At 40.0% G+C, this 14,830-nt stretch overlaps 1 protein-coding gene across 2 annotated transcripts in view; it reads left to right on the top strand.

Moving 5' to 3' along the window:
• cacna2d1a (calcium channel, voltage-dependent, alpha 2/delta subunit 1a) overlaps positions 1–14,830 on the top strand; it is a 116,132-nt gene that overhangs the window by 86,905 nt on the left and 14,397 nt on the right. For both annotated transcript variants that reach the window (XM_074697866.1, XM_074697865.1), the window contains 12 exons: positions 2,013–2,073; positions 2,159–2,265; positions 4,075–4,159; positions 4,378–4,440; positions 5,849–5,958; positions 6,047–6,115; positions 6,515–6,582; positions 6,666–6,704; positions 6,785–6,856; positions 11,776–11,928; positions 12,981–13,033; positions 13,363–13,418. In XM_074697866.1, the coding sequence (XP_074553967.1) occupies positions 2,013–2,073; positions 2,159–2,265; positions 4,075–4,159; positions 4,378–4,440; positions 5,849–5,958; positions 6,047–6,115; positions 6,515–6,582; positions 6,666–6,704; positions 6,785–6,856; positions 11,776–11,928; positions 12,981–13,033; positions 13,363–13,418 (936 nt within the window). The remainder of the gene's footprint in view (positions 1–2,012; positions 2,074–2,158; positions 2,266–4,074; positions 4,160–4,377; positions 4,441–5,848; positions 5,959–6,046; positions 6,116–6,514; positions 6,583–6,665; positions 6,705–6,784; positions 6,857–11,775; positions 11,929–12,980; positions 13,034–13,362; positions 13,419–14,830) is intronic.

The following is a 14,830-nucleotide window of genomic DNA, read 5'->3' as shown; positions in this document are numbered from 1 at the left end:
TCACTTTTGTCTCTGTTGTGGTCCCGGAATGGGGAGAATCTTCACTGTAAGCTCTGTGGATTAACTGAAACTGAAGCCTGATTTGTGTCTTCTGTATCCCGTCCAGCACGTAATTGCTATACATTTGTTAAGTTGGCGCTGGTTTTTGTCTTGCATGTTCATATGTGTCGTGCTGAAACCCATTCAGACATATCCTCGACACCATATTTATTCAGCTCTATGCGAAACATTCTCAAAAAAGGAAGAAATGTCACCATGAGTGTGAAAAGGCATGCAAGAGTGCATAAAAAATAAGCAGCCGTCACTCCCCAAATCTCCCTGCGATCCATCATTACGAGATACTTTGTTGGATTAGAAAGTGCTGACCAAATATCAAAGAAAAAGCACATGGGTGCAATTATTTCACAATCATGACCACCATAACAGGACAAGGAGAAGCCGGCTTCGTCATGTGAGATTTCGCTCTGTAGTAATCTACTGTCGACACAACATGCTTTGGAGAATGTCAAAGGCACTATTAGGTATAAGCTGCGGTTGATGTTCAGATCTGTGTGCAGTATTGTAGTGCAAATACACCGTAACTCCACAGATTAAGTGTATCACCAGAAGAATGCTAATCCTAATGCTAAAAACATCCACGTCTCCAGCTCTGACCACATGTGAAGCCTCTGGTCGTGTTCTCCATCAGCATCATCTTCATTTCCATCCAAAGGTCTCAAACCTTTTGTTGGGAATGCAATATTTCTATTCAGGACTTGCTCTGTGAATAAAATATTGTGTCACCTCTGACCCCTGTGGTTTTACCCTGTCCCCTTTTTTCCCCTTTCTTTTCCCTCTCGTCTTTTCCTCCCCGGGGGATGATTCCTCACTTTCTCTCTGCTGGGATTTTTTTCCACTCCAGGGGACAATGGCAAGTATTTTTTCCTTTTACTTTCATCTCTCTCCTCCTGTTCTTGAGCCGTGTCGGTGCTTTGCCCAGCATGTCTGGCAAAGTCAACTGTGATCCTTCTTCTGTATACCTGATTTCCACTGTTTTGTTCAAAACTCTTCCTCACAACTAGCCTCAATTTTCTCCTTATCCTCTTTATAAGAACTAACCCATTCCTCTCTTTCATTTTTTTAATAATCAAAGAATGAAAAAGGGCATTTCAAAGAGGTCTCTAGGTGGTTACCATGATTTTTCAGTTTGTTACCAGACAAACTCTTATTTCATTTTGCAGGAAATCTTTCTAATCAATGAAATGAGGTATTCTGTGTATTAGAGAACAGTCTCATCTTTAAATTAAGATCTTAAGGATTTAAATCACATTGAGCATTTTAATAATTAAGATGTAATTTAATGAGAATAAAGTTGTAAGTTTGTTAAATTTAAATTGTACAGAAGTAAAATGGTTTTATTATGAAAATAAAATTAAGATGTAAGTTTTTTGCTTTATTAATTTTAATTTTATTTTATGCTTTTTCTAATGCATTTTTGGTTGTTATACTTTTATGTATTTATTTATCCATCAATTTATTTATTTATTTAGTTTTTATTTTTTTGTTAAATTTTAGTTTATTTGATTTCATTGCAATTTAATGTCCCCTTGGGATCAATAAAGTAATATGTTATATCATCTTAGTTTAGGAGAATTAAGTTTTAATTCAATGAGAAATATATAAATGACCTGCTTTAGTTAATCTTCTTGTATTAGACTTGAGATCAGAGTGGTGCTTAAATGGGAAATCTGTTGTTTATAAATCTTTTTTTTATTATCTTTAACTTCACAAGATGCTCCATGTTCCTCATTAAAAAGCAGGGGGCAGACTGCTTCCCAGATCTTACCCTTCAAAATAAAACAGGCCTTAATAGTCTTTTTACCTTTAATTATAAACTTTACTCTGAAAAACGTTTTCCCTTTTTTAAAGCATTCTAATACTCAGTTGTTACTCACATGCTTCACCGAATGATAATTTTGTTTTATCTAAACTCCATGAAAGGAAAATATTTAATTCTTCACACCTTTTACCAGTTTCTGAAAGCCTGCTGGTGGACAAGTTTGATGAATACGGCTACACGTTTATCGCACCAAGGTGAGTCAACGCAAAGTTTATTTTGATTTGCCAAAATAGTTAATATCAGCCGTCTCACTCTTTTTCTGTGCATGTATGACCACAGGGTGTACTGTAAGGACCTAAAGCCGCCAGACAAGAACACAAACAACACCGAGTTCCTCATGGAGTTCAACGACTACATCGACATCAAGACTCCAAACAACCCCTTGTGTGAGTATCTTATCTCAGTGCTATTAGCTTCACGTTTTTCCTTCAAAGCATCTTCACTTGATCTCACTGTACTATCTGAAGCACACGTGGGCGTCATACTCCGTACAGACTCCTATTTACATCTCAAAGAGCTGCGAAGCTCGACGGTGTTTGCTCCAGAATGAATCTTAGCCATCTGGCTTGGCATCAAGGTGTGCGCTGAACATTTAATGGAAAAGCGCCAATGGAAACCTTTCCCCAAGAGATCTCTCTTTCGAGTAAAACGCACGTCTGGCTGGATGCTTTTTGTGTGCATGACCAGGCGAAGCTTTGTGAAGTGGAACCCCCTGTGTCCGTGTTACCCATTTGATGCTAACTCTAAAAGTCTGACCATCACACGCCTGGGTGCACATGTGTGAGGCATGGCGGCTTAGATGTGACACACACACGCTCGCACACACACACGGTATTCACCAATGATGTGGCTTCCACACCCCGCCTATACCCGCTCGACCTCATCCAATTACTGTGTGTTTGTGAGAAAGAGCAGGACACGTCAAGCCAGGAGCATGAGCAGAGCAATAAAACACAAATCAGGGGCTGGTGGACCTTCTCCCAAACATCTGACCAATGCATTAGCATCGTAGCCACTGGGGCATTCACTCACTGAGATGCATTTTTACCCACTGAGTAAAACAAAAGGTCCCAAGGTATTAATAAAACATCGCTTGACAAATAAAGTTTGCAAACCAAGCTCAAACATCCCGACAAAACCAATCCAATAAAACTTTTCACCCAATTGAATTATTACTTACTCCACTATTAGCTGCTACTTTAATGGAGTCCACTGGGAGTTCAGTGGGAGAAGTAAAGTTAGACCCATGTGGACTGTTGGCGGCTGGAGTATCGTTACATGCTTTCCTTAGTTAAACCACTGCAGTGGCGCACAAGTTGAAGTACATTAGGAATTCCTGGGCTGCCTTCAATAAAGAAGCCGTAATGAAAACCACGGCTCAAAGAAAGGAGGTGGTGTGTGGAGTGGGGGGTAAAGTGTTACACCAGCTGTTCTCTCTGATGTGTGTGGTGTGTCATGAAGGTGGGGAAAAGGTGATGGGGCTATATCGACGAGTCTCGATGTTAATGGAGCGGAGCAGGTTGTTGGAGAGTTCAAAGTAGTGGGCAGTGCCAATGAATGAATGGAGCAGCTTTTATCCCCAGTTTTATAAAAGAAAAAGTTGTAACACCTCTCTGGATCGACCATCCCGAGTTCACTTGACATCATCCATAGCGTTGACCCGGTTGGTGTCACCATAAAATGAAACTAAATAAGTTTTTCTGTCGTACCTTGAAGTCATCAATCAGACTCTCGGCTTCTTCTTTCAAAGTTGCTCTCATGTACTCACTTTTATCTACTTCTAAGTGTAGCTGTACATCAGCCCAAGCTTCGCATGTTGCAATCAATTTGCAATTTATCCTGGAAGCCGTCATGAGATGACCACTGCTGAACATATGTTGTTTTTCTCCCCGCTTGGTTACCTTGTACTTCATCCCTCTCTTTCCCCCTCACATGATTATGCATTCCCTTTTGGCTTTGGATGCTCCTCGGGAATCTATCCCACATATTCCAGCTGATTCCTGTTACACGCTCTTTCCAAGCCACGTCTGAAACAACAAATAGGGTATCCCCATTTTTTAAGATGAAAAACTTCAAAGCTGATCAAAGAGGGAATCGTTAATCATTGACTTTTGCAATGCTGGATTAATCAGCAGACACACAAATGGTGTTCAAGTCTAACATGTTGGAGTCTCATGTGATGTTTTGCTGTTTAGGTAATGTGGAACTGGTGAACAGATTGCTTCTGGATGCTGGCATCACCTCAGAGCTGGTCAAGAACTGGAAAGATAACGAGTTGCTGTGAGTGAACTCCAGATTTTTTCAGAACGATTGAAAGGTAGACAAACTCGTAGTGTGGCTTCAATTATTTGATACTCTGTGTTTGATAATGAATGTTTAAGCGGAAAAATCCACAGCAGATGGTTCAGGTATTTCAGCATCACCAATAAATGTCATACAGACGTGAAGCATTTTTTTGTAACTGTATGTTTTATAGCTTTATCTTCTCCGCTTGTCAGGAACGGTGTCTTGGCCAGATTTGTTGCCACTGATGGAGGGATCACTCGGGTCTTCCCGAAAAGGTACTGATCAAATTCATATGGAAAGGGAATTAATTTAAGAGCAAGGAAATGAAATAAATGTGTTTTGAAATGCATGATAAAGAAAAAACATGTTTTTCTAAGCAAGCTGCATTTTATTTATGTGGTTCATTCTTCATACTTTGTTAATATAAGACGTTTGACAAGTCCCCCTGGTCTTTTTTCTACTGCCAATTTCACAAACCTTGTTGGACAGTCAGGCCCATCAAAGAGTGCTCACCCAGTCAAATGTGACTGGAATACCATCACCAGGAAGTTAAAGGAGCACTCCTGTTTTTAATACTTTGAAGGTCACTTCCAGGCACCATTCAAACACATGATCAAAAGGCGTTTTGACTGAGATTTTTTCCAGCACTTTTGACTTCCAAACATGATCCTGTATGAGGACCAATGGTGTTGTTTTCAAATTGAAAGAAAGACAGTTATCATAGTTAATCACGAATCATTTTATTGTTAATCCAGTTTAAAACTCCACTATTTACGTAATTAAATAGTTTTTGAGTCACTTTTAAGAATGAAAAGCAATTCTTGTCCGTATCCTAATTTAGCTGCACTTGTAGCCTAGCTTATAGGTGGTAGCCCATACTTAGAGGACGTAGGTAATATTTAGTCATGATTGATACAAAGTAAATGCGTCTTTGGACTTGTCAGTAAAACTATCTGTGAGTTTTTCAAAGTAAATGTAAAAATGCTGTGATGGTATTACTCTCCAGCAGCAGGAAGTAGAAACATGATGAAGCATTGTAACTAAGGTGTGTCAAAAGAGACAGCAAAACACACAATTAAAAAAAAAAAAACATGTTCATGTCTTGACTTTGCTTGCACTTTGGAAGATTTTTTCAAATCACATGTAGGAAATGGTAAAGCTCATATTGCCAAAAAATCATAAGAGGAACAGATATATAGATAATGATATCATCTGCATCAGATTACATTTTGATGTCATCAACAAGGGTTAATGCATTGTCATAGCTTAACAGGAAAAGTTCAGTGGATCCACAACGGAACCCTGGGGAACCCCATCAAAGAAAGTGGTTTACTGAACAGACTAACATCTGCTGGCAGAGTTAACTTTAAACATAATTGTTGCTCATCAATTTCACTGGTCACTGCCCCCTAAACAAAAACTTATTTTTTAGAACTTTTATAACACTACACTATCAGACTCACGGTCAACAAAAGTGCTAAACTTCCTGAAGTTAAGGTTGTGGTCGCTGTCATATGGTGTTTTCATGACAATTCAAAGCAAATCAAAATAATCCAGCAGACTAAAGTGGCTACTTGTACAGTTTAATATGAACAGGTGGAGCTTTAAAGCTCTGAATTTATCAGTTAGTCAGTCTTTGTTTCATAAATCAATAGTTTTATTTTGATTTTTTGTGTTTAACAGTGCTGGACTGGAATGGACAGAAGAAGCAGAAACATATGAGTCGAGTTTCTACAAGAGATGCTTAGACAATGAACTCTACATGTTCACACCCTATGCAAGAAAAGATAACAGTGAGTAATTCCCAGATATGAAGTGTGTGTTTTGTGTGTCAACGTTTCTGCCTTTACATACAGTGTTCCATTTTTCTTCTTCTCACAGCAAGTGAATCACTCCTGGTGAGCAGAGTAGTAAACCTCAACATTGATGGCATCGTACTCAAACCAGCTGGTAAGAACACACACTCTCACATACACACACTCAGACTTGTTTTACATTTTTGTACTTCTGAATTTGAAGTAGGCTTTCTCAGTCCACCGCCTACGATAAACAAACTCACACTTACCGCTGTGAGTCTGATTTATACACCTACATTTACAACCAGAAAGCCTCGACCCTTTTCATTTCTTTACATTGTCAGACACACACAGCTATTTTTTACAGGCTGCTACCCCTCGTTTGTCAATTTCTCCCTCTCCCTCTGACATGTACACACAAACACATGCACACATCAAGTCGTCGGGTCTCCTGTGATCCTTGGCCAAGTTTGGATTTCTGAGTTCAGAGAGTAAAGTTGATGCAGAGGTCTAACATGATAGAGGATGTCTGGCTTTTTGTGTTTGATCGCAGTGGTTGGTGTAAAGTTGGACATTAGTGCGTGGATGGAGCGCTTCATCAATATCACCCAGAAGTTGAACGTGAGTAGATTTTACCTGCATGATGTGTAAAGTCACACATTTGATTCATCCCTTGACTTTTTATCACTCTGTTTTATTTTTAGTGCAACGATGAGCTTTGTGGCTGTCTGAGGAATGATAAGGTAAGAAGAGCTTTGCCTGCATGTTTATCCTGTGTTCTGTCATGAACATGCAGCGTTGATATTAACCTCTGTGATTTCAGAATATAGACTGTGTCATTCTGGATGATGGGGGCTTCCTGGTGATGACCAATCAAGAGGATGATATTGAAAAGGTGGGGACTATGTTTTATACCAACAAATAGAAAAATGTTGATACATGGTTATATCAAGGGATAACCTCTAGTCTAAAAATATATGGCCAATATGGAAGTGTTAAAAACTGCAGTTCAGTGAATGTCCACTAGGGGCTGGCTGCAGAAACAATGGAAACCACATACACACCAATTAAAAAAAAAAAAATTCACAGCAGAAAAAACCCCACAATAAAAGCCTGGTTTAAAAGTTTCTTGAGTCTGAGTTTTGTCCAATTAAGGGCATGGTGGACTCAACTTACAAGTAGGCCCCTTGAAGCTGTCAGCTGCCTCTTTGTCTCATCCAAACTTGAACAAAGCTAGGTTTAGTTTAACTTTGACGATACCTCAAGGAAGTGCTTCATTGTAAGTCCAAAACCAATGTGTGATGTCATGCACCTTAAGTTTTTATATTATTCAATCTCTGGATTACAGAGATATTTTAGGAGGGGAAGGCAAGCGGAGCTATGCATTACATCATAAACTTTAGGCATACCTGCTAACACTGCAGAGTCACCTGCTTTCTAACCTGTTCTCCTGCTGCACTCCTGATTTGTAATTTCTCACCAATATCTACTGATTTATCACGTTGATACCATAGACTGTAAAAAAAATGGGCATCGTCTTGTGAGGTTGCCACAAAAACTGCTACCCCTGGTGGCTGGCTGCACTATAGGTCAAAAAATCTGTCTCCCCAGTCATTCCAGATAGACTGTGGTCAAATTTTTAAAAATTAATACACCTTGTAGAAACGTTTCTCATGTCCAGTTGTTGAGATTATTTGAAGATATTAATGGGCTGTCTTGTATCCAGGTCCTGTTTTCTCTGAGAAGTTTTGTTTTCATTAGTTAGCAGAGGTTAAAAACAAGGCTTTACATCACATTTATCAATGATTGACAGCTCTTGTTCTTGTGTATTTTGTGGGGGGATTGTAGAATATGTCAGGAGAGAGAGCCAAGAATAGATTAGACTCTCAAAAGACTCTGAGTCTGAGTCCCTTATAGCCTCCACTGCGCAGGTTCTGACTCCACAACGTCTGCCAATGGCGGCGCCTGTGACGGGGGTATTTGGCTTCAAAATGGTACAATGGTAAATGGCGAAGCCATGCTGTCCACTCTCTATACAGTCAATGGTTGATACCATTTTAAGGCTTGTTCACAAGTACTGTGTTGGATATATGCTGTCAGACCTGGCAACCCAACTTGGCAGCAACAAGAATGCACAAATCACTACCTGGCACATGTGAACGTGTCATCGCTGAAGCAGCTCTCTACTCAGCATCAACCTGCATCACTGCTGTCAAAGATGTCTGATTCAGCTTCAAAAAAGAAGAAATATGCTTCTAAATTCAGTTTATCTTGGTGCGAGTTATTTCCTTTTCTTGCTGCGAGCTGTACAAGATGTTTAACACCTATTTTGTAAGGTTTGTCAGATTACAGCGTAGAACAAAGAGGTAAAAAATAACGTTGGCACTTGGCAGGCATGTTAACCATACAAAGCTCAGACAAAATTTTGAGGCAGGGGTCAGGGGTATGATTACGAATGAATGAACACAGATGGCTTCCTTAAAGGTCAACATCAAAATCTAATAATAATCAATTATCATAAGAAATGAAAATGTTTCACATTTGTATGTCTTATATGTTCCTAAAACAGTCATTTGGGTTTTAGCTTTTTCAGTTTTATAAAATTAAAGTACTTTCGAGTTTTTGGCAGTAAGATCCGTGATTCATTTGGACACTGGGCAGCATTGTCCCCACGTGAACTGAAGATCACAGGTTTAAAACCTGAGAACAAACAAACAGACAACAAAGCACTTCAAAGAGAGATCAAAGACTGGATATAAGATAAACAATTCTCAGCTCTCCTGCAGAGAATGAAAGTGAGTCATAAACAGGACAGACACGAGAGCTCTAAATTATTGCTCACACTTTTTCCTCAGCCCAACCATGTGTGTCTCATAGATGTGTTGTCTCTTTTCGGTTTTCTCTATCACTTTAAGGGTCCCTTGGGTGCAATAAAATGTATTCGCCATTTAGTCTCAGAAGCTCGGTTTTATGAACTTTTATATAGTGAGGAGGCATGAGGTAGAGGTTGTGGACACAGGCCCTTGAGATAGGGCCTGTGTCCACAATATACCTCAAAGTTCCACTAACACTGCAAAATCTGAAATCTAATTAAGTGTTGATGCTTTATTTCTCAAAACTTCTTTTAAGACTTAATATAAGCCACATTGACCTGACAAATCCAGAAAAGATGTTGTAATTTTAAGTTCCTTAAAGTAAGACATTACCTTTATTTCAAGAATTTTTGTGTTTGTTCTACTTTTAACGCCTATTTTTAGAGAGGACAAGGCAGTAAATAGAGCAGAAAACAGAGTGAGAGCATGGAGTGAAATTGGAGTTAATTTTATTAGCTTTATCTCCCCTCGACACGTACGCGCACGTACGCTAAAGGTAAAGTGCAGGACCCTGCTGTTGTCCGAGTCTACGTTTTTTCCCCTGTCCAGGCTCCCTGCTAATCAGAGCTGGGTGTGCGCCGGATAAATCAGTCCCCCTCTGAAGTTTGGCAGCAGTACTAAAACTCAGGGGCCCTCGGCTTTGTTTAGAAAAGGCTGTGTGCCCTCAATCATATTTCCTACAGGAGCAAAGTTTCACCCTCACTCTGTAAGCTGCCCGCTCCCCCCTCCACTTTATGTCTTCCTCTTTTTAGCGCGTTCCTTTTCTTTCTCCGAAACCCTCGGGGAGTCTGCAGCCAACAGGGCTGTGACTGTTAATTCATTATTTGTGTTATTGCACAGGGGGAAGCAGAGAGGGCTCGTTTTACCTTATAGATTGGAAGATTTATACATCCTTTGGCTGCTGGACAAAAGAGGAATGGACGTGTGGAGGACGGCTTGTTAACAGTGACCTCACAGAGTGGAAGGAAAGGGATAGTTTGAATTTCCTCGAGCACATACATACACCACATGTCCGCCTTCTGCCACACACACACATAGATGAGCATTGTGCTAACTCCCTCCTGAATACACAAGCACTTAAACACTCCCATACACACAGTCGTGTCACACCTTTAAAATGCTGAGACAAACTGCTTCCTCTTTGTGGAAATTTATGGCTGCCTGGTGGACTGTGTTAATCAGATTATACTGAGGTCCATCATCCTGGTTCCACTGTGATTTATGATTTACTTTGTGTGTGTGTGTGTGTGAGTGTGTGTAGGAAAATCTACCATGAACAGTCTCTTCACACACATACTGGAATATTAATGACCTGAGGGTGGCTCCACACTGAAATGCATTGCTTACATCGACTTAATCAGAGAAAGATGTATATAGTAACTTTCTTCTCCACTAAAACTGAATCCTTAAAATGAAAACAAATGTGTATGAATTCTCAAATGGACTCAAAAAATAGCTTTACCCTGGCTTTAGAAATCTGGGATGTCTTCTTGTCGGGGTCCTGTTCACCCTGTCATTTATACAATCTTCTTGTTTTCTTTAGATCATCTTACTCATAACCAGTTAACCAACCTACAACTAACGAGTCAATAAAAGATTGTTCTGACGGCAGCTGTAGCTCAGTGGTAGAGTTGTCATCTCCAATTTGTAAGATCAGGGGTATGAATTCATAGCAATAACTGCAAATTCAATGTCATCCCCCGCTGAATCCACTCCTCGCAATCCCGATCCGTCCCTGCTCCGGCAGGTTGCAGCAGATATGCAACTCTCCTAATTTTCCCAGAAACCAGAGCTGTGACACATCAATTTATAAAAAGCAGAGGAAGCGGAAGAGGAAGTTGTGCACAGAAACATCCTAGACACATCCAGTGACTTCCAAAATAAAACAAACCGTGTCAAAAACCAGGTTGTATTCAGCTTGGGTGTAACAACAAACCAACACAATGAGTGGAGCCAGATGAGGAGTCATCAGGTTTGAGGTTTTACAGCCCAACGTGAATGAACAGAGGCTCATCAATGGAGTGACAAGTGCGGGTTCCCTTGACACCAGCTGTCTGGTGTCCTGCAAGGAGAGCTCTCACCAGCACTGCTGTTGATGCCTGGATTGCAGGACAGGATCTTGTGTCACATGACTATATTGAAGACAGTTGTGGCAAAACTGATGTTTTTTTGTTGCATTGTTTTAACGCCACATATGTAACATTAAAAAGTGCTGGTTCCATAAGTAATAACTCATTACATAATGCCGCAAAGTTTATTACATATTTATTACATATTCATTACATATTACAAAGTTTATTACATATTGTATTAAAGATTTATACTACAAAGTGCAGCGTTATTACATATTGAAGTAAAAATGTATTACATAGCTACATATTGAGGTGTTATTACATGATGTGACGCTACAATCCTAGACAGGCGTTGTTAGAACTGATGATGAAGTTGTCCCTCACATTGCTTTTGCTCCATTAACCATTGTCATTGTGGGGTTACCACCATTATCAAGTATTTACCAAGGTTGAGGTCATAAATGAGTAGCTAACTCGATGAAGGTACAAGTATTAAAGCATAACATCTAAAAAAATACAAACAACACAGTCACAAAGCTCCAATGTTCTCGTTCCAGCTTTATTCAGTAAGTTGTGTACTTGAAGCTAAATTACAAGTCAGGAATAATGGCCCCCAGACCTTCAGCTGTCCCCATCCCCCAGATTTATTAGGTATTTGTCTGTGTTCTTTCTTATTGTCAGGTGTTTTTGGAAAAGGTCAACAGGAGAAGCACATTATAGCACAGCCATAACTCAGATATTTACTCTCTATTTAAACACGCCACTATCTAATAAAGCAACAGCTCCCAACAGTAAAAAGGAAAAGGGAGAAAGAGGAGCAATGTAACAAAGTAAGCATGTGTATTTCATTCTCTTCTCCTTTCTCTTAGATTGGCCAGTTCCTCGGTGTCATAGACCCAATCCTCATGAGAAACCTTGTCAACTCATCCCTGTTCACCTTTAAGAAGACCTTCGACTACCAGTCGCGCTGTGAGCCCAAGAAGGATAGCAGGACGGCTGCAGGCCCGCGCTCCGTCTACGTGGTGAGTTACATAAGCTAGAGACTGTCCACACACAACCCAGCATGCTCAGACACACACATGAAGCCACCCACATGAGCACGCCCACACTTACATGTTCACACATTTGATATCCATATACATTCAACACATTTCCCTGCATTAGCTCACGGACAGATGCAAGGACACATGCGCGTGTGTGTTGCCAAACCTGCTTGCTCACTTGCACACTCTAAACGGTCAGACACTTGCACACACACACACAAAAAAAAAAACCCTCACACACTGGGGAGCCATAAATCTGGATGGAGCAGATGAGAAGGGAGGCAGAGGGTATGGTGAAAGCGTTAGAGTGGGAGTTGCAGTAACAATTACAGGATTAGGTGGTCTAGCGTGCTTGGCTAACACGGCGAGCGATGTAGAAAGAGGCGCTGTTTTTCATCACATGAGCGATAAGACGCGCAGACATCTGTGGAGATTTTACTAATGTAGATGAATCTCAATCAGAGGCAGACATGGGCAGAGATTAGACCACAAAGAAGAGGTTTATTTTTAGACATTTGGATGCAGAAATCCCCAAGAAAATTGAAGCCATGTAATTTCCCGACTTTGACTGCGAATGTTTACAACTTGCCTGTGTGACCAAGGTAAGATGAAAGGTGCAGATATTGTCGGATCAAAGATGCCGTCTACAGCCGGCGATGCCTCTAACACGGTTAGTTAAGACTCCCTGATGACTCAACACACCGGCAGAGAGAAGAGAAAGGATACAGCAGTGATTCACTAAAACAAGGCCCTCGCATGCTAACCCTAATCAGAGCAACATGTCTGGCTTTTGATTCAAACCGTGTGCTGCTTTGTTTTCTCACTGGCTCCTTGTTTACATATTTATGCTCCCATCTGTTAAGACGGATTGTGTTCTAATTTCCTTTGAAAGGGGAAGAAAATTTTAAAAACTCCACTTGGACCATTTGCCTGGACAAACTAGACAGTCAACAGGCGCCGTAAACACAAGCAGGATGTTCAGATTTGTCTTTTTCTTGCATTGATTGTCATTTTCTCTGCCCTGAAATCAGCCCACAGTCGCTGATATTCTGAATCTTGGATGGTGGGTCTCAACTGCAGCCTGGTGAGTTCCTTCTATTAGAGCTTTTTACAGTATTACACTATTGTTGGCTTTGAGTTCAGATGATTTATAGCAAAATGTATATTCTAAAATCCTGCGATATAAGTCCTTAAAGCTCAGAAAGTAATACAAAACAGGCCAGGATTTGTTCCTTCAAAACGGACACATAGCATCTGTTTAACAGCTGAATTGTACCCAGAATACTACGCATTCCAAAATATCCTCTCTGGATTTATCGTTGCATTAGCATTTACACAGAATATTTATTGTACATTATGTTCCCATGAACCCAGGCATTTTTTCACCCTTGTTTTTTTTTCTTCTCCTCCCAGGTCAATAATGCAACAGTTACTGGTCAGCATCACATTCCCCAATTTCCTGGAGGCAGGTGAGTTCCTGTCAGTTTGATACAAAGAGCAGGATAGAAATTTGAGGTTTTTAATAATGTTTTTTGTAATGCTAAGCTAGCCCCGGAGAGCACACACTTGGGGCCTCATTATGGAAACAAAATGATAAGTTTTACCTGCTTTGACAAGGCTTTAAAAGATGTTGAGCACACTGTTTTTAAACTATCCCTGTACCTCGAAACCCGAGTCCATTCCTCCCACATGCCAAGAATACGGAGTTAAGACAATATTGTTCATAGAATCAATTAAACGCTTTTTTATCCTCAGACATTTCACGCCTGACCTGGATCGTGTGACTGCAAAGATGTGTTTGTGTTATGTGGGTACAAATGTGCTATTAGATTATTCTGATAACCAACAGATCCACACAAAGAAAAATAACAGGACTGTCTCTGATTATCCTTCAATCTGGTTATTATGATGGTTGTTAAAGAATCAGCCAGTCCAAACCACAAAAAATCACATTGTCTGACTTAATGGTGCTGGTATTAAACTACACAGATTAGATCTTTTTTTGATTTTCTCAGGTTTTGAGAAATTTCTGTCACTGAAATTGCAGCAGAGATCAATGGCAGCTGACCTAACAGTCAGATCATGAGGACTTAGTCTTCAGAAGAATGCTCGTCTAATGAAAACCACAGACCCCGCTTCATTCACATCCATGTTGTCAGGGTGACGGCACAGTCTCAAGGACGTTGTTCTGAAAATACTGGCAAGTGAAAGCAAACGAATCCAAATAGTTTAAAGTGAGTGAGGAAATAATCTTTCTAAACTCGAGTAAACAAGCGCAGGCCTGGAGTGTTAATGAGTTCATTCATCAGCTCAATCTTTTGTCTCTTCATGTTTTGTTTTTCGTTGCACTTTTTGAAGTATATAAATACAGAAGAACTTGTATTACATTTAAAAACCAAGACTCGAGAAGAGAAATGTAGTGTTTTACTTTTTGGATTAAATGTTGATTTAAAACCTACATTAACTGAAATTGTGCAAAGACTGATATTGTTCAATATCCAATGTCAGATATATGTAGGTTGTAATTAAATTGGGACAGGCTAAAAGAGACCCCTAAAAAGTTGTGTAATGCCAAAAGAAAAACACATTGAGAAACATCTCCCTACTAATAGGATTAGTTTGCAAAAGGTTGGCAACGTGTCTTGGTGGAAGAAGGGAATCCCAGAGGAGCTGAATCTCTGAGAGAAAGACAGGAAGAGGTTCACCCTCTGTGGGAAACTGTGTGAGTAAATGGTTTAACAGTTTCAATGTTCCTTGGAGTAAAATTGCAGAACAATTGAGAATATCATCACCTACCGTACATAAAATTAATAAAAGATTTAGAGAATCTGGAGGAGAGCCTTAGGGTGACACTGCATGTTAATACAAAAGTATCGTTGCG

Source organism: Halichoeres trimaculatus, unplaced genomic scaffold, assembly GCF_033239565.1.
Source record: "Halichoeres trimaculatus isolate MK-OKI-2021-1 unplaced genomic scaffold, fHalTri1.1 fHalTri1_scaffold_21, whole genome shotgun sequence".
NCBI classification, from domain to species: Eukaryota; Metazoa; Chordata; class Actinopteri; order Labriformes; family Labridae; genus Halichoeres; species Halichoeres trimaculatus.
This window is presented reverse-complemented; position numbering and strand designations above follow the sequence as displayed.